Source organism: Gorilla gorilla, chromosome 9, assembly GCF_029281585.2.
Source record: "Gorilla gorilla gorilla isolate KB3781 chromosome 9, NHGRI_mGorGor1-v2.1_pri, whole genome shotgun sequence".
NCBI lineage: Eukaryota > Metazoa > Chordata > Mammalia > Primates > Hominidae > Gorilla > Gorilla gorilla.
The window spans coordinates 23503984-23523146 of record NC_073233.2 but is presented as its reverse complement, the minus strand read 5'-3'; the positions used below and the strand labels follow the sequence as shown (position 1 = coordinate 23523146).

The window sequence follows — 19163 nt, the reverse complement described above, 5'->3', positions numbered from 1 at the left end:
GAATATTCATTGCAGTATTTATTTGGATTATTGAAAAACTGTTCAGAGACTGGGCATGGTCGCTCACGCCTGTACTCTTGACAGTTTGGGAGGCTGAGGTGGGAGGATTGCTTGAGCCCAGGAGTTGGAGACCAACACTGACAATATAGTGAGACCCTGTCTCTACAAAAAAATTAAAAGTAGCCAGGCACAGTGTTGTGCATCTGTAGTCCTAGCGACTCAGGAGGCTGAGGTGGGAGAATTGCTTGAGCCCAGGAGGTCAAGGCTGCAGTGATCCATGATCTCATCACTGCACTGCAGCCTGGGCAATAGAGCAATACCCTGTCTCAAAAAAAAAAAAAAAAAGAAAAAGAAAAATTGATTGGAAATGTCCATCAATAGGGATTAAATTAAGGTACATTTATCTGGTAGAGAACCATGTAACTATTAAAAATGAGATTGTAGGCTGAACGTGGTGGCTCACACCTGTAATCTCAGCACTTTGGGAGGCTGAGATGGTGGCACATGCCTGTAATCCCAGCTACTTGGGAGGCTGAGGCAGGAGAATCGCTTGAACCTGGGAGGCGGAGGTTGCAGTGAGCCAAGATCGTGCCACTGCATTCCAGCCTGGGTGACAGAGCGAGACTCCATCTCAAACAAAAATAAAATAAATAAAAATAAATAAAAATGAGATTATAGCTGTATGTACTAATTTTTAAAATAGGTTAGCTGAAGAAAACCAGGAGTAGAATCGTGTATATAGTGTATTACCACGAAAATAAAGGAAAAAAGAGGATCTACATATATCCACGTGTGTGCTTCTGTATGAATAAACTCTCTCTAGAAGAGCATACAAGCTTAGGTGGTTGCCTCTTAGAAGGGGAATTAGAAGGAGAGAGATTTCACTATATGCCTTTTGCAGTGTTTGAATTTTTTCATTACTCCACATGAAATGAATAAATTTCAGTGCATGTATATGTATATATATATTTATATATATATATGGATGGATAGTAAAATGGTGAAATATTTCATTCACGTAAACATTTGTGATTAAGCTTAAAACAATAGGATCTTCAAAACAAGTCCTTTTCATTTTAAATATTTCTCAATTGAACTGTATAAATATGTTCCAAAATTTTATAGTAGTATTTTTTTTTCATAGCATTTGATTTTATTTGTACGAAATGGATGAAATCCTTGCTATCTCTTAGGGTGGGATCTGCTTTTTCAACTCTGATTTCTAGTGCCTGGCATCTAGTTAGAGCTCAATAAATTTTTATTATACTGAATTATCCTTCATTTTCCTAACTAAGCCTCTTTTATCAAGACATAATCATTTCTTTCAGTTCCCGGATTAGCATTAATTACTGGCATTTGCCATACATTGCATTTTTCTATTCCAAATTAGTATTAATGATTTTATGAAGAAGTAGCTGTCCCAAATAAATAAATTTCTTCTTTGTATTTTTAATCATTGAGATTATATCATTATGCTATCACTGAGGTAATTTAATTCTATTACATATGCAGACTTTCTAAAGAAGATAAAGCTTTTTTATGGGAGAAACGTTATTACTGCTTCAAACACCCAAATTGTCTTCCTAAAATATTAGCAAGTGCCCCAAACTGGAAATGGGTTAATCTTGCCAAAACTTACTCATTGCTTCACCAGTGGCCTGCATTGTACCCACTAATTGCATTGGAACTTCTTGATTCAAAGTAAGTCAAATACATTTATTTGCTCTTGTTTTATTGTCAGTTTTTCCAGTAAGGTATGTTGCCAGAAGTATTTCCTTTCCTTTTAACATGAAAGCAATTCAATATAATCCAAATGTGTAAATGTATATTTATACAAACATATCTTTTGCATTGAAGTTGTCAATAAAGCATTGCATGTCCTTTAAAACTAGCCTAAAGGAAGGGTTAGGTTGTAAATTTTGAATAATTTATATTTTTATGATGTGGGCCAGAATTAATTTTCATAAACTTAAGATTCCTAAATAATCCCTAAATTGAATCTGTATAGCACAATAAGATTGTCTTCTTACAAAAAGGAGAAATACATTGCTTTTGAATAAAAGAGATATCTTAGTGTTCTTTGTCAGGACCAGATTGAGATTGTGTTTTCAAGAAATACAGCTTCACTGGAAAGAAATCACTGTCCAATCTTGGTTTTATGGTAATCTTCTAGATTTGCTGATCAGGAAGTAAGATCCCTAGCTGTGACCTGGATTGAGGCCATTAGTGATGATGAGCTAACAGATCTTCTTCCACAGTTTGTACAAGTGAGTTTTTTACTAGATTACCTCCCTTTATACTTTCACTCTAGTTTTTTATGGGAACTTGCTAAGGGATCCCCATTCTGTTTAGATTAAAAGTCGTTTTTTAGTGTGGGAACATTGAGGGGCATTGCATTTGGATTTAGTGTGAATTTTTTCCCACTATTGTCATCTGCCCCATTTGAATATTGTATATAGGCACCTGTATTTTTAGTTTTCAGACTTTTTAGAACAAACCAGACTTGAGCTTTTCCTTGATTTTTCTTTACTGGTGAGTTCAACATAGCTAATGAATGTTACTCTATACTTTTGTGCTTGATTTAAATTAGTTTGGCATAGATTAATTCATGTATTTAATTTTTATAAGTATCATCTTTCATCAGTAAGAGTAATACTTGCTTTATATAGTTTCTCTTTTGATAGTTTTATTGGAACAATTTAGTATGGGTCAGACCACTAATAATTCTTATTTTCTTTTACTGTAGGCTTTGAAATATGAAATTTACTTGAATAGTTCATTAGTGCAATTCCTTCTGTCCAGGGCATTGGGAAATATCCAGATAGCACACAATTTATATTGGTAAGATTTAAATTTTATTAATTACCGTATTTCCATTCCTAGAATTTATAGAAATGGCATACCCTGTAAGTCTAAATGGTATGCCACACTACTTATTGTGGATACCAGATATTTTATTGAAGGTATTATTTTAAAGGAGCTAAATTTACCCTCTAATGCAAAAATTTGAAAACCCTCATTGCAAAAATTTGGTGTCTTATAGCTCTGTAATAATGAATGGGTTTCGACTTGCTTATATAGCTTAAAATACATTTCTGGTTATCAAAAATTGAGGCCAAGCGTGGTGGCTCATGCTTGTAATCCCAGCACTTTGGGAGGCTGAAGCTAGTGGATCGCTTGATCTCAGGAGTTTAAGACCAGCCTAACAATCATGGTGAAACCTCATCTCTACCAAAAATATAAAAAATTAGCTGAACATGGTGGCATGTGCCTGTGGTCCCAGCTAGTTGGGATGCTGAGGTGGGAGGATTGCTTGAGCCTGGGAGGTGGAGGTTGCAGTGAGGCAAGATCACGCCACTGGACTCCAGCCTGGGCAACAGAGCCAGACCTGGTCTCAAAAAAAAAAAAGAAAAAAAAATTGAACTTGTTATTTTTCAGAGAGGTTCACCTAGTTCTTAGAAGTGACTAACATGGCTGGGCACGGTGGCTCACGCCTGTAATCCCAGCACTTTGGGAGGCCAAAGCGGGCGGATCACAAGGTCAGGAGATCGAGACCATCCTGGCTAACACGGTGAAACCCCGTCTCTACTAAAAATACAAAAAATTAGCCGGGCGTGGTGGCGGGCGCCTACAGTCCCAGCTATTCGGGAGGCTGAGGCAGGAGAATGGTGTGAACCCGGGAGGCGGAGCTTGCAGTGAGCCGAGATGGCGCCACTGCACTCCAGCCTGGGTGACGAGTGAGACTCCGTCTCAAAAAAAAAAAAAAAAAAAAAAAAACACCAAGAAGTGACTAACATAAATATTTTGCTGTATTAGGCTTCTCAAAGATGCCCTGCATGATGTACAGTTTAGTACCCGATACGAACATGTTTTGGGTGCTCTCCTGTCAGTAGGAGGAAAACGACTTAGAGAAGAACTTCTAAAACAGACGAAACTTGTACAGCTTTTAGGAGGAGTAGCAGAAAAAGTAAGGCAGGCTAGTGGATCAGCCAGACAGGTATGTACCCATAAAAGGTAATATAAATGTGTTAATGTTAAAGGAAGGATCTTTATGGTGCTGACTAATTAAGTTGCTATTCTTTATTGGTAGACTCCCAGTAGAACTCTTAACTATACCCATGCTATTTGGGGCAGATAAATTCAAAGATTGTTTAAAATATATAGGAACATATTTCACAACCTATTAAAATCAGTGATTTTCCCATGCTTATTTATTTCCGTACTTATTTATTCCTTTCTGATGAAAATTGTTTTCTTGAATTCCTTTACCTCCACTATCAAAGTCCACAGTATTTTCATCACACCAAAAAGAAAGCATGTCCCAATTTTCTCCTCCCAGCCACTAAACTGTTTTCTGTCAATATGGATACGTCTGTACTTCTATATGGATATTCTGGACACTTCATGGCCTTTTCTGTCTAGTTTCTTTCACTTAGCATAAAGTTTTCAGAGTTCATCTATGTTCCAGCATGTGTACTACATGCCATTTTTGGTCGAATAATATTCCATTGTGTGGATATACCACATTTGGTTTAAACATTCATCAGTTGGTGGACATTTGGGTTGTTTCCACTTTTTGACTATTAATAATAATACTGCTGGCCAGGAGTGGTGGCTCATGCCTGTAATCCCAGCACTTTGGGAGGCCCAGGCGGGCAGATCACGAGGTCAGGAGATCGAGACCATCCTGGTTAACATGGTGAAACCCCGTCTCTACTAAAAATACAAAAAATTAGCCAGGCATGGTGGCGGGCGCCTGCAGTCCCAGCTGCTCGGGAGGCTGAGGCAGGAGAATGGCGTGAACCTGGGAGGCGGAGCTTGCAGTGAACTGAGATCGAGCCACTGTACTCCAGCCTGGGTGACAGAGCAAGACTCTGTCTCAAAAAAAAAAAAAAAAGAATACTGCTATGAATATTCATGTATAAATTTTTGTTTAAACAACTGTTTCCACTTAGGAATGGCATAGCTAGGTCATATGGTAGTTCTGTGCTTAACTTTTTCGGGAATCATAGAATTATTGTCTGTAGCAGCTATATCACTTTACATTCCCACCAGCAATATAGAAGGGTTCCAGTTTCACCACATCCTCACCAACATGGTTTTTTTTCTTGTTTTTTGATTATGGCCATTATAGTGGGTGTGAAGCAGTATCTCGTTGTGGTTTTGATTTGAATTTCCTTAGTAACTAATGATATTGAGCACATTCTCGTATGTTTATTGGCCATTTGTATTCTTTGGAGAAATATCTATTCAAAGTCCTTTGTCCATTTTAAATTGGAATGTCTTTTTGTTGTTGAGTTGTAAGAGTTATTTATATATTTTGGATACTAGACCTTTATCACATACACTATTTGCAAATATTTTTTTCATTCTGCAGTTGTCTTTTTAATTCCTTAATAGTGTCCTTTAATATATTAATACAAAAATGTTTAAGTTTGATGAAGTCCAGTTTATCTATTTTTTTCTTTTGTGGCTCATGCTTTTAGTGTCATATCTAAGAATCCATCATTAAATCTAATGCCATAAAGATGTACACCTGTGTTTTCTTCTAAGCTTTTCTAGTTTTAGGTCTTATGTTTAGGTCTTTGATCCATTGTGGTATGAAGTAGAGGCCCAACTTTATTCTTTTGAATGAGGTTATCCAGTTGTCTTAGCACCATTTGTTAAAGAGACCCCCTCCTTCCTCTTGAATGGTTTTGGCGTACTTGTCAAAAATCAGTTGACCCTGTGCTTGCTTCGGTAACACATATACTAAAATTGGAATGATACAGAGAAGATTAGCATGCCCCCTACACTACGATGACGTGCAAATTCGTGAAGTGTTCTGTTAAAAATGTTTAAATAAAAAAGTTGACCACATATATGGGTTTATTTCTAGACTCTCAATTCTATATCATTCATCTATATGTCTATCCATATGCCATATTTGTTTTTTTTTTTTTTTTCCTTTTTTTCCTTGAGATGAGGTCTCTCTGTTGCCCAGGCTGGAGTGCAGTGGTGTGATCACAATTCGTCACAGCCTCAGCCTCCTGGGCTCAAGTGATCTTCTCACTTCAGCCTCCCAAGTAGCTGGGACCACAGGTGTTTGCCACCATGCCTGTCTTTATTTATTTATTTATTTTTTCTTGTAGGGACAGGGTTTTGCCATGTTTCCCAGGCTAGTCTTGAACTCCTGGGCTCAAGCAGTTCTCCCATTTTGGCCTCCCAAAGTCCTAGGATTATAGATATGAGCCATCCACCCAGCCTATACTTTTTTTAATTACCATAGTTTTATAGTAAGTTTTGAAATTGGACAATGTAAGTCCTCCTACTTTGTTCTTTTTCATTATTATTTTTGGCTATTCAGGGGACACTTGCAATTTCATGTGAATTTTAGGAACCGTGTATCCATTGCTGCAAAAAGGCAGTTGGAATTTTGATAAGAATTATAGATTAATTTGGGGAAATATTACATACAATCTTAATTATAAACTATTACCTCTATATACATTGTTTACCTGTTTTCTCTTTACTAAACAATACTGCAATGAACTTTGGTTGGTGTGTACATTTTTATTTCTTTGCTAGTATTTCTTTCAGAAAATTCCTACAGGTGAAATAGCTGAGTCAAGAGCGACATGTATTTTTAGTTATAATAGTTGTTACATTGCTCTACAAAAGAAGCTACACCTGTGTAGACCTCTCTCCCTACCAATAAATTATGAAATTGTTTCCTAACACAGGATGTTGTTTTAAATTTTCATCTGATAGGTGAAAAACTGCATTCATTTTTGTTTGGCTTCTATTTCTTTGACTATTAGTGAGCTTTAACATTTTCGTATACATTGGTTGGCCAAATGTACCTTTGCCCACTATATTTATAGCTTTTGGCCATTCTAGTTTTATAGTAAAAATTAACTCTCTTTAGTAACAACCTTTTTTTCACTGTTTGACAACTGGGCATTTTATAAATTGTATCCACAGCATAACTTGTCTGAAAAATAGATCTTCATTTTTATTATGTACTTACAGTATCACATCTCTTTCTATAGGTTGTTCTCCAAAGAAGTATGGAACGAGTACAGTCCTTTTTTCAGAAAAATAAATGCCGTCTCCCTCTCAAGCCAAGTCTAGTGGCAAAAGAATTAAATATTAAGGTGACACATAAAATACTTATAAGTTCATATTACATTTGAAAATAATAGGAAGAAGGCAAATGGGCAGGTATGCTTAAGGCAAATGAAGGTAAAACCTGCATAGGTTGGTTATAAGCATGGATGGTTGTGATTAGGATCCATATTTATCTTAGCATTTTTTTTACCTAACCACCATTCCTGGAAAAAAAAAAAAAAGTATAAAATTATTTACTGCCTTGGGCTTCATTTTTTTAAATTGGTCTCACCGTCTTTTTTTTTTTTTTTTTTTTTTATTTATTTATTATTTTTTCTGAGACAAAGTCTCACTCTGTTGCCCAAGCTGGAGTGCAGTGGTGCGATCTCGGCTCACTGCAACCTCCACCTCCCGAGTTCAAGCGATTCTCCTGCCTCATCCTCCTGAGTAGCTGGGACTACGGGCACACGCCACCATGCCTAGCTAATTTTTGTATTTTTAGTAGAGATGGGGTTTCACTTTGTTGACCAGGCTGGTCTCGAACTCCTGACCTCATGATTCGCCCACCTCGGCCTCCCAAAATGCTGAGATTACAGGCGTGAGCCACCATGCCTGGCCTTTTTTTTTTTTTTTTTGAAATGGAGTCTTGCTCTGTCACCCAGGCTGGAATGCAATGGTGCAATCTCGGCTCATTGAGACCTCCGCCTCCCAGGTTCAAGTGATTCTCCTGCCTCAGCCTCCCAAGTAGCTGGGATTACAGGTGCCTGCCACCACGCCCAGCTAATATTTGTATGTTTAGTAGAGACGGGGTTTCGCCATGTTGGCCAGGCTGGTCTCGAACTTCTGACCTCAGGTGAGCCACCATGCCCAGCTGGTCTCACTGTCTTAAATTAGCTCTTTAGTCAGTTTCATTTTAAAAGTAAGATTTGATCATTGCTAATAAAATTTTTAGTTTTTGTGAATACTTCCATGGCTAATTAATTACAATAGTACCATAAACAGAAGAATGGAGGTCTCAGATCACAGAGATTTAGAAGAAGGAAAAGGATATCACAAGATGTTGTGTTCTGTTGATGGATTAAGACATTTACAAAGCTCAAACTTTAAAAGTTTGTGTCTCAAGTTTTTGCTTCTCTGCCTAGCGAGATGATATTTTAGTCATATATGCTATGTTTAAGTTTCAAAAAGTATTTTTGCGTATCTGTTATCTTCCAGAGAGTCTAGAAAAGCAATTCTAAATTAGCCGGGTGTGGTGGCGGGTGCCTGTAATCCCCGCTACTTGGGAGGCTGAGGCAGGAGAATTGCTTGAACCCGGGAGGCAGAGATTGCAGTGAGCTGAGATTGCACCATTGCAGTCCAGCCTGGGCAACAAGAGCAAAACTCTATCTCAAAAAAATAAATAAATAAAATGAAAAAGCAATTCTCATGTGTTATTTCATTTGCTGTAATTCAAAGGAACAGGTGTTTAGCTGGGCATGTTGGTGCATGCCTGTAGTCCCAGCTACTCAGGAGGCTGAGGCAGGAGGATCACTTGAGCCCAGGAGTTAGAGGTTGTGGGAAGCTATGGTTGCATCACTGCATTCCAGCCTGGGCAACAAAGCAAGACGCTGTGTCTAACAGAAATAAAAATAAAAAATAAATCTAAAAACAAGACACAAAGGAAGAAGTGAAAGGGGAAATGCGTAGGACAAAAAAAAATTCTAAATCCATTTTCATTTATCTTTCTAATGCTTAACATGTTGTATTTGCAGTCGTGTTCCTTCTTCAGTTCTAATGCTGTCCCCCTAAAAGTCACAATGGTGAATGCTGACCCTATGGGAGAAGAAATTAATGTCATGTTTAAGGTGAGTAAATAATGTTACTGTTTTTTAATGGTAATTTAGAAATTTTTTTATCAAATTACTTTCCCAAAATTGCAAAGGTGATTTTGTTTAATATTTTTTTTATTATTTATTTATTTATTTTTACACAGGGTCTTGTTCTGACGCTCAGGCTGGAGTGCAGTGGCACCATCTTGGCTTCCTGCAACCTCCACATCCTGGGTTCAAGTGATTCTCCTGCCTCAGCCTCCCAAGTAGCTGAGATTACAGGCACCTGCCACCATGCCCGGCTAATTTTTGTATTTTTTAGTAGAGACGGGGTTTCGCCATGTTGGCCAGGCTGGTCTTGAACTCCTGACCTCAGGTGATCCACCCACCTCGGCCTCCCAGAGTGCTGGGATTATAGGTGTGAGCCATCGCGCCCAGCCAAAAATTTTATGTGTTTTGATCATGATTTGTATATTTTGAAGACAGGATGAAGAATTTTAGTTTAATTCAATGAGTTGGGCATGTGGAGGTTCATAAAGATTGCTTCTACTGAACCACTTTTGATATATATATAATAAATTCCTTTGTACTCAGATCTGGTTTTGAACCCTATATTTGGTTTTATTGATGTAGGTGCCTTTTTCTAAACCAGTAATATCTGTTTTGAATACAAGAATTTTATGTGTTAAGTTTTTTTTTTTTTTTTTTTTGGAGACAAAGTTTGCTCTTATTGCCCAGGCTGGAGTGCAATGGTGTGATCTCAGCTCACTGCAACCTTCACCTCCCTAGTTCATGCAGTTCTCCTGCTTCAGCCTCCCAAGTAGCTGGGATTACAGACATGTGCCACCACGTCCAACTAATTTTTTTATTTTTAGTACAGACAGGGTTTCACCATGTTGGCCAGGCTGGTCTCGAACTCCTAACTTCAGGTGATCTGCCCGTCTCGGTCTCCCAAAGTGCTGGGATTACAGGCGTTAGCCACCATGCCCAGCCAAGTTTTAATATTTTTTAAGGCAAATCCTCCTTATTCTTTTCCATAATTTTCTTGGCTAGTCTCAGAATGTATTCATTATTATGTGTTTTTAAATTATTTTATCCAGTTTAAAGAAAATGAAAACTTATTCAGGTTTTAGTTAAAAAGTAATTCATTTTGGGGGGTTAATTTTTTTAAGTAAACTTTTCATTTTGAGATAATTATAGATTCATAGGCAATTGTAACAAACTGTACAGAGGAATCCTGTGTACTCTTCTTCATAGTAATATCTTGTATAACTGTAGTGCAGTATCACAATCAGGATATTGGCATTGATACAGTCAAAATGTAGAACATTTCATCATCCCACAGATTCTCCATGTTGCCTTTTTAGAAAATTGAATATAGGCCACATATGGTGGCTCATGCCTGTAATCCCAGCACTTTGGGAGGCCGAGGCAGGCAGATCACCTGAGGTCAGAAGTTTGAGACCAGCCTGGCCAACATGGTGAAACCCCATCTCTACTAAAAATACAAAAATTAGCCAGGTGTGGTGGCAGGCGCCTATAATCCCAGCTACTCAGGAGGCTGAGGCAGGAGAATCAGTTGAACCTAGGAGGCGGAGGTTGCAGTGAGCCGAGATGACCCCTCTGCACTCCAGCCTGGGCGATAGAGCAAGACTCAGTCTCAAAAAATAAATAAATAAATAAATAAATAATTGAATATAATTCACATACCATAAAACTGAACCTTTTAAAGTGTACAGTTCAGGGAACTGAGATATGAAGAGGTTAAGTACCTTTCCCTAGAATGCTGCAGAAAAATGAAAAGGCAGTTCATTTAATAGGTGTGTGCAACCATGCCCAGCTAATTTTTGTGTTTTTAGTAGAGGCGGGGTTTCCACCATGTTGGCCAGGCTGATCTCGAACTCCTGACCTCAGGTGTTCTGCCCACTTTGGCCTCCCAAAGTGCTTGGATTACAGCTTTCATAGTATGTAATCTGTTAAGTCTTTTGGAGATGTACAAGTTTCATTTTGTTTCCTTGATTTCAAGGTTGGTGAAGATCTTCGGCAAGATATGTTAGCTTTACAGATGATAAAGATTATGGATAAGATCTGGCTTAAAGAAGGACTAGATCTGAGGATGGTAATTTTCAAATGTCTCTCAACTGGCAGAGATCGAGGTAAGTTTATTAGCTGTGTCTTGATGTCTTATTTTTTTCCTTGAGCTTAGCTTAAAGTGTACCTGCCGTAAAGGTCCTGATGCAGATACCCTGGTATCACACTTGTTTCTTATTTTAATCCAGTGTTACTTTATTGATTCAGTTGCTCATAATTAAGTCTCTTTGAAAAATAACTTAGTGGCCGGGCATAGTGGCTCATGCCTGTAATCCCAGTACTTTGGGAGGCCAAGGTGGGTGGATCACACGAGGTCAGGAGTTTGAGACCAACCTGGGCAACATGGTGAAACCCTGTTTCTACTAAAAATGCAAAAATTAACCAGGTGTAGTGGCGTGCCCCTGTAATCCCAGCTGCTTAGGAGGCTGAGATGGGAGAATAGCTTGAACTTGGGAGGCGGAGGCTGCAGTGAGCCGAGATTGCATCACTGTATTCTAGCCTCGGTGACACAGTGAGACTCTATCTCAAAATAAATTAAAAAAAAATTTTTTTAACTTAGTGTAGCCTAAATAAATACTTTGCAGTAATCAGAGGTGTCCATTAATTGACCCAGTGAGGACTTTATGGTCTTTAGCTTTTAAACTTAAAAAATAATGCCATATCTCTGGGTGCAGTGGCTGTCACCTGTAATCCCAGCATTTTAGGAGGCCAAGGCAGGAGGATCACTTGAGTCTAGGAGTTTGAGACCCGGGCAACACAGGGAGACCCTGTCTCTACAAAAATAAATAAATAGTCTCAGCTGCTCTGGAGGATGGGGTGAGAGGATTACTTGAGCCTAGAAGGTTAAGGCTTCAGTGAACCATGATCATGCTACTGCACTCCAACCCAGGTAAAACAGTGAGACCTTGTCTCAAAACCTAATAAATAAATAAGGCCATATCTAAGTTAAATCAACTTTGATTTCATTTTTATAAAATAAAGTCATACAAAGTTATTTTCTACTAATAGCAGATTTCTATCTTACTATTTATTGAACTGTTTTGAAATAATGGATGTAAAACATCCTAATATCTGATACGTATTATGTGCTCAATAAATGGCAGCCATCATTATTCTTATTCAACAAATGTTTGTTGTTTACTATCTATAAAATGGTAAGAATATGTGGTACTCATATTTTAGAAGGAAGCAATAATACGTACAAGTAATCAGAGTATGCTTTAATAAGCTGAAAGCTCTAAAAGTTGTAAAGGCAATATCATCAGGTTTTAAACGAAAGATCATCTGCTGTTGGTGGAAATGAGAAACACTTCACAAATTCTATGCATAGGCACTAGGAAATCACCTGAAAGATAATCGTCCTTCCAATATTTGCCATTCAATTTATGCTTAAATGCCTATAGTGAAGGGGAATTCACTGCATTTCAAGGCAGTTCATTCTATCCTGTGTAGCTCTGATAGCTATAGATTTCTTTTTCATATTCAGGTGATTAATGGGAACTGAGTCCTGGTGTCTTTTACCCATTGGTTCCAGTTCTGTTCAGAGACTATCATATAATTAAGTTAAATCCGTCTTCACCCTTACCAGTAGTGTGGCCTCAGATTCTGAATTCCAAATTCTTCAGCCATTTATGAAATATTACTTTAAATTACCTTATCACCTTATTATTCTCCTTGCAAATGGTTCAGGTAATCTGTTGTCTCTAAGAATGGCACCTGGATTTTGTAGAATACAAAAGGGTGGGCATAGTGTCACACATGTGAAACTATTCATAAATAAAATCAGTAAGTTGTCATCATACCAGCTTCTGCTAAGCCATGTCTTGGCCATCCTGTAACTTGTACATTTTCTTTTTCTTTTCTTTCTTTTTTCAGAGATGGGATCTTACTCTGTCTGTCATCCAGGCTGGAGTGCAGTGGTGTGATCATAGCTCACTGCAGCCTCAAACTCCTGGGCTCAAGCAATCCACTTGCCTCAGCCTCCCAAAATTAGCTGGATATGATGGCATGCACCTGTGACATGCCACCACACCCAGCTAATTTTTAAAATTTTTCATAAAGACAGGGGTCTCACTATGTTGTCGAGGCCGGCCTCGAACTGGTCTCACGAAATCCTACCACCTCAGCCTCCCAAGTAGCAGGGAGTGTAGGCATGCACCACTGTGTCCAGCTATGTACTTGTACATTTTTGTGTCTTAGAACCATGTGTAGGACGTTAGCTATTAACTTTGTTATATTTGATACACTACTTTTCAATTTGTTGAGTTCGTTTTAAAACCTGATTTTTGAGTGTTACAGCTCTTTTAGAATTCACATAGCAGAGGCTGGGCGCAGTGGCTCATGCCTGTAATCCCAGCACTTTGGGAGGCCGAGGCGGGCAGATCCCTTGAGGCCGGAAGTTTGAGACCAGCCTAACCAATATGGTGAAACCCCACCTCTACTAAAAATACAAAAAATTAGCCAGGCATGGTGGTGCATGTCTGTAGTCCTGGCTGCTGGGAGGCTCAGACACTAGAATCACTTGAATCCGGGAGGCAGAGGTTGCAGTGAGCCCAGGTGGCGCCACTGCACTCCAGCCTGGAAAACAGAGTGAGACTGTCTCAGAAAACAACCAGAAAAAAAGGAGCCAAATGAATTCATTCTGCCATATGTAACTAGACTACTAGAATTAGAATCTGTCCCCACATACTTTCTATCGGGGTACCCTGGCAGCCTTGGTCAACTTCTGTTTCCTCCAATCCTTTGTCCAAAGCAGAGCTCTGTTTTCATATATTTTATTTTAACACAAATGCATCTCCTTCATTTTAAAAATGTATCAATTAATATTTTAATTGTATAAATAATATTTGCACATAGTAGGATATCCAGATAGCATATAGTAGAATAAATTGAAAAGTAAATGTTCGTTTTCTCTCATACCTTTGTCCTCAATTCTAGGTACCGTCTTTCCACAATATAACTACTTATGTAGCCTTCTGGAAATGTTTTGTGTATATTCTAATATGCACAACCATCCTTCTTTTCAAACACAGAAGTACAGTTCTCCATCTGGATTTTGTCTTTAACATTATTTTTGAGATCTTTCTATCAAAGCACATAATTCCTCCCTCATTGTTTTCTTTTGTGTAAATATCACATAATTTATTTGTTTGATACTTGTTTTATTTTATTTTTTTTATTTTTTGAGACGGAGCCTTGCACTGTTGCCCAGGCTGGAGTGCAGTGGCGCCATCTCAGCTCACTGCAAGCTCCGCCTCCTGGGTTCATGCCATTCTTCTGCCTTAGCCTCCCGAGTAGCTGGGACTACAGGCTTCCGCCACCACACCCAGCTAATTTTTTTGTACTTTTAGTAGAGATGGGGTTTCACCATGTTAGCCAGGATGGTCTCGATCTCCTGACCTTGTGATCTGCCTGCCTCGGCCTCCCAAAGTGCTGGGATTACAGGCATGAGCCACCACGCCTGGCAGATACTTGTTTTAAAGGAGTCAGAGAGAAAACAAAAAACAATTTGTTCAGCCAGGCATTTATATTTCAATTAGGAGGCCAAAATATATACTTGAGATTTAATCATATCACAAGGTCAGTCTTCATCTGTTCTTCCTTTTGAAAGTGCTAATGTATTCTGGAAGGTTCTTATCTTGCCCAAATATATGATTAAAGAAATGTTTTTGTGCTGAAGTGGGACAGTGTGTATCTTATATGTAACTTTACCAGCTAGGTCAGTGTCTTCTTGTTTGTAATTAAAATAGTTTTCCTCACTGGGCACGGTGGCTCACGCCTGTAATCCCAGCACTTTGGGAAGCTGAGACAGGCGGATCACTGAAGGATGGGAGTTCAAGACCAGCCTGGCCAACATGGTGAAACCCTGTCTCAACTAAAAATAAATAAATAAATACAAAAATTAGCTGGGCATGGTGTTGGGCACCTGTGATCTCAGCTAGTTTTCCTTTGGGGATTAGTACATGGATGTACAGACTAGAGAGTCTCAAATAGTCAAAATTGATGTTTACATGTTAGATACTTTTGAAAATAAAGAACAATTTTGATTGGCGGCCAGACTTGATTTTTTTTATTTTTTATTTTTTTTTGAAGACAGGGTCTCGCTGTCGTCCAGGCTGGAGCGCAGTGGTGTCATCTTGGCTCACTGCAACTTCTGCCTCCTGGGTTCAAGTAATTCTCATGCATCAGCCTCCAAAGTAGCTGGGACTGCAGGTGTGTGTCACCATGCCTGGTTAATGTTTGTATTTTTAGTAGTGGTGGGGTTTTGCTGTGTTGGTCAGGATGGTCTCAAACTCCTGAGCTCAAGTGATCCACCCACCTCAGCCTCCAAAAGTGCTGGAATTACAGGTATGAGCCACCATCCTGGCCAGACTTGATTTTTTTTTTTTTTTTTTTTTTTTGAGATAGAGTCTGGCTCTGTTGCCCAGGCTGGAGTGCAGTAGTGCTATCTTGGCTCACTGCAACCTCTGCCTCCTGGGTTCAAGGGATTCTCCTGCCTCAGCCTCCTGAGTAGCTGGGATTACAGGTGCCTACCACCACGCCCCGCTAATTTTTGTATTTTTCGTAGAGACGGGGTTTTGCCATGTTGGCCAGGCTGGTCTCAAACTCCTGACCTCAAGTGATCCACCCGCCTCGGCCTCCCAGAGTGCTAAGATTGCAGGCGTGAGTCACTGCACCCAGGCAGACTTGAATTTTTTTGAAGGTAACAATTGCTAGCTGGTTTCCTATGTCAAAGATTGAAAACTATAACTTTTTAAAAGGCATGCAGCCATAAAAAAGAATGAGTTCATGTCCTTTGCAGGGACATGAATGAAGCTGGAAGCCATCATTCTCAGCAAACTAACACAGGAACAGAAAACCAAACATCTCATGTTCCCACTCATATGTGGGAGTTGAACAGTGAGAACACGTGGACACAGGGAGGGGAACATCACACACCAGGTCCTGTTGGCAGGTGGGAGGCAAGGGGAGGAAGAGCATTAGGACAAATACCTAATGTATGCGGGGCTTAAAACCTAGATGACGGGTTGATAGGTGTAGCAAACCACCATGGCACATGTATACCTATGTAACACACCTGCACATTCTGCACGTGTATCCCAGAACTTAAAGTAAAATTTAAAAAGTAATAATTTTTAAAAATGTTTAAAGGCTTACCTTGGAGAGACAGTTTTACATAGCTTAATATTTTATCATTAAAGGCATGGTGGAGCTGGTTCCTGCTTCCGATACCCTCAGGAAAATCCAAGTGGAATATGGTGTGACAGGATCCTTTAAAGATAAACCACTTGCAGAGTGGCTAAGGAAATACAATCCCTCTGAAGAAGAATATGAAAAGGTAATTAGCATGTCTCCTCATTCTAAAAAGCTTTGTCAAAAATGTATTACAGAGGTTTTAAGTTCTTTCATTTTCCAGCTCTGGTGACCAAATAGTCATTTAGTCTAAGTCAGGAAAAGAGCATCTTTTTCTAAGTATAGGAAAGAATGTAAAACAAGATGCATTTAATGGCAGGAATCTGAGTGAAACCAATGCTAAATTACACCCCCAAAAATTTCCAAACACATACTTAGAGGCCAGCAAAACAGAGGCATTTTTCTAATGCAGAATGTTATATTTCCCAAAGATCTTGGAAGAAGGTAGGGAAATGAGTAAAATGGGCTGCATCATGTGGTAGTTAAGAACATAAATTAGGGGCCAAACTCTCTGGGTTTGAATTCAGGTCCCGTCCCAAGTCACTCAGCAACAGGGCCTTATGCAAATTTTTTTTTTTTTTTTTTTTGAGATGGAGTCTCACTCTGTCACCCAGGCTGGAGTGCAGTGGCACTATCTCGGCTCACTGCAAGCTCCACCTCCGGGGTTCACGCCATTCTCCTGCCTCAGCTTCCCGAGTAGCTGGGGCTACAGGCGCCCACCACCACGCCCAGGCAATTTTTTGTATTTTTAGTAGAGGTGGGGTTTCACTGTGTTAGCCGGGATGGTCTCGATCTCCTGACCTTGTGATCTGCCCGCTTCGGTCTCTCAAAGTGCTGGGATTACAGGCGTGAGCCACCGCGCCTGACCTATGCAAATTATTTAACATCTTTGTGCCTCAGTGACCTCTGCTATAAAGTATTGTATATATTATGGTAATAGCATATACTATGGCTGTAAACGTAAGCATTGAGATTTTTGTGAAAATTAAATGATTTAATATATATGAAGCACTGCATAGCGAAAGTTGTATAATTGATAGCTCTTATTACTGGAAACATCAATTTTCTGTTTTACTATTATTTAGAATTACATATGAGGAAAGGGCAGTCTTTCAGGACATAGGCCTCTAATGATCCTAACTTGGCCTAAGGAAGACCCAAGAAAACTGAGTGGTGATGTAGGAAGACTCCCATTTTAATGTCATGGAGCTGCCTAGTTTATGTTTCATTAATGGATCACCTTTATAGACATACACGTGCCATCTGTTGACCTACAAAGCTAATGCAGGGGAATTTTGACCTTTGTTAGATCTTTTAAACTGTGAGATCACTCCCTTTTCATACTGCTTTGTGGTCTGGGGAAAAAAAGCAGTGCCGCAGAAGCCAATACTTGTTTTAGTAATGTTGGCCCTTTTGTGATTCCTGGTGAGGAAATAATTGCCAAGTAGCATACATTAAGCATCTTTTATGAATTTGGCTTTTTAATGTGATTTAATAAGTAAGAGGGAATATAACTTAGTGAAATCATATTGCCTGGATTTGAATCCTCACTCTGTCACTTAACAATTATGTGATCTTGGGCAAACAACCTCTCTCTGTTTCAGTTTTCCATCTGTACAATTGTTATGATGATAGTACCTAAGTCATTGATTGTTCTGAGATTCTAAATATGTTAATGTATACACACACACACACATATACACACATAGACAGAGAAGTGCCTGGTTTGTGCTAAATGCTATATAAACATTTGCTGTTATCATCATTGGTAATGATTTCTGGGGAATTATGGAATAAAATTAACTACATGGGCAAGTCAGGCCAAATGAATGTACCACTCAGAAATACAGTATTTTGTATAAATAAACTAAATACACATGCTTTAGATTAAAGAAAAACCTCATTGTATGTGTCTTGCTGTATCCTTCTATACAATATTGTATTAGTAATTTTAATAATCCCCAGGAGAGGGAGGACTTAAGATGACACACAGGGAATCACCACATGGGAAACAAAACACATTACTTGTATTCTTGGATGTTTTCAGATATAAGCTGATTTTCCTTACACATGTCTTCCCTGCAGGCAGAGGAAAAAAAGCAAAAATCTTCTATCCATCATGTTTGTGGAATCCTGCACCTCACCAATTCTAAGCAGCAGAGTCAGAGAGGTGCAGGATTCCACAAACATGACGCTTAAAAGATGTTTGAAGGCAGCACGTACCTAAGTAGGGACTGGTAGAGATCCCAGACTTTTAAAAGAGAAAAGCTAGAGAAGGGGCAGTAACCACCCTTAGAAGAGTGTTTTTGTTTTTGAAATATGAAAAGATTGGCTTTTATTACTATATCCCAGTTTGTATGCTATTGAGAGAGTGGATTACAATAGTGTTTTTAAAGAGTGATAAATTACTTTACTATTTATAAACTCTGCCTCTTTTAAAAATAATTCATTTTCTAAAATAATTGTGTATGTTTTTTATAGGCTTCAGAGAACTTTATCTATTCCTGTGCTGGATGCTGTGTAGCCACCTATGTTTTAGGCATCTGTGATCGACACAATGACAATATAATGCTTCGAAGCACGGGACACATGTTTCACATTGACTTTGGAAAGTTTTTGGGACATGCACAGATGTTTGGCAGCTTCAAAAGGTATAATGTTATTGCTGTTGCCAAAGAAATGAGGTACTTCCTGTTTCACAAATTAATGTTTGTCTCAAGCTTTGCGTTTTGCCTCGTGGCTCCATTTGAACATAACTGGGAATGAAAAAGGCCCAAAGATATGACCATATCACATAGTAGACAAGAATGTGTGTAAGTGTGTATAAACTTTGTTTTGTTGTTGTTGTTGTTGTTGTTTTGTTCTTTTGGCTTTTTTTGAGACGGAGTCTTGCTGTGTCGCCCAGGCTGGAGTGCAGTGGCACGATCTCGGCTCACTGCAAGCTCCGCCTCTCGGGTTCACGCCATTCTCCTGCGTCAGCCT

The 19163-nt window shown here is 38.9% G+C and overlaps 1 protein-coding gene and 1 non-coding gene across 2 annotated transcripts in view; both read left to right on the top strand.

Moving 5' to 3' along the window:
- PIK3C2A (phosphatidylinositol-4-phosphate 3-kinase catalytic subunit type 2 alpha) overlaps nt 1–19163 on the top strand; it is a 123386-nt gene that overhangs the window by 85685 nt on the left and 18538 nt on the right. The window contains exons 16-24 of the mRNA XM_019036387.4: nt 1513–1701; nt 2174–2267; nt 2747–2841; nt 3817–3997; nt 7032–7136; nt 8841–8933; nt 10924–11053; nt 16190–16326; nt 18663–18832. Of these exons, the coding sequence (XP_018891932.4) occupies nt 1513–1701; nt 2174–2267; nt 2747–2841; nt 3817–3997; nt 7032–7136; nt 8841–8933; nt 10924–11053; nt 16190–16326; nt 18663–18832 (1194 nt within the window). The remainder of the gene's footprint in view (nt 1–1512; nt 1702–2173; nt 2268–2746; nt 2842–3816; nt 3998–7031; nt 7137–8840; nt 8934–10923; nt 11054–16189; nt 16327–18662; nt 18833–19163) is intronic.
- On the top strand, nt 5728–5839 carry LOC115936318 (U6 spliceosomal RNA). The gene has a single exon (XR_004071820.3). It is a non-coding gene; the product is annotated as a U6 spliceosomal RNA (small nuclear RNA).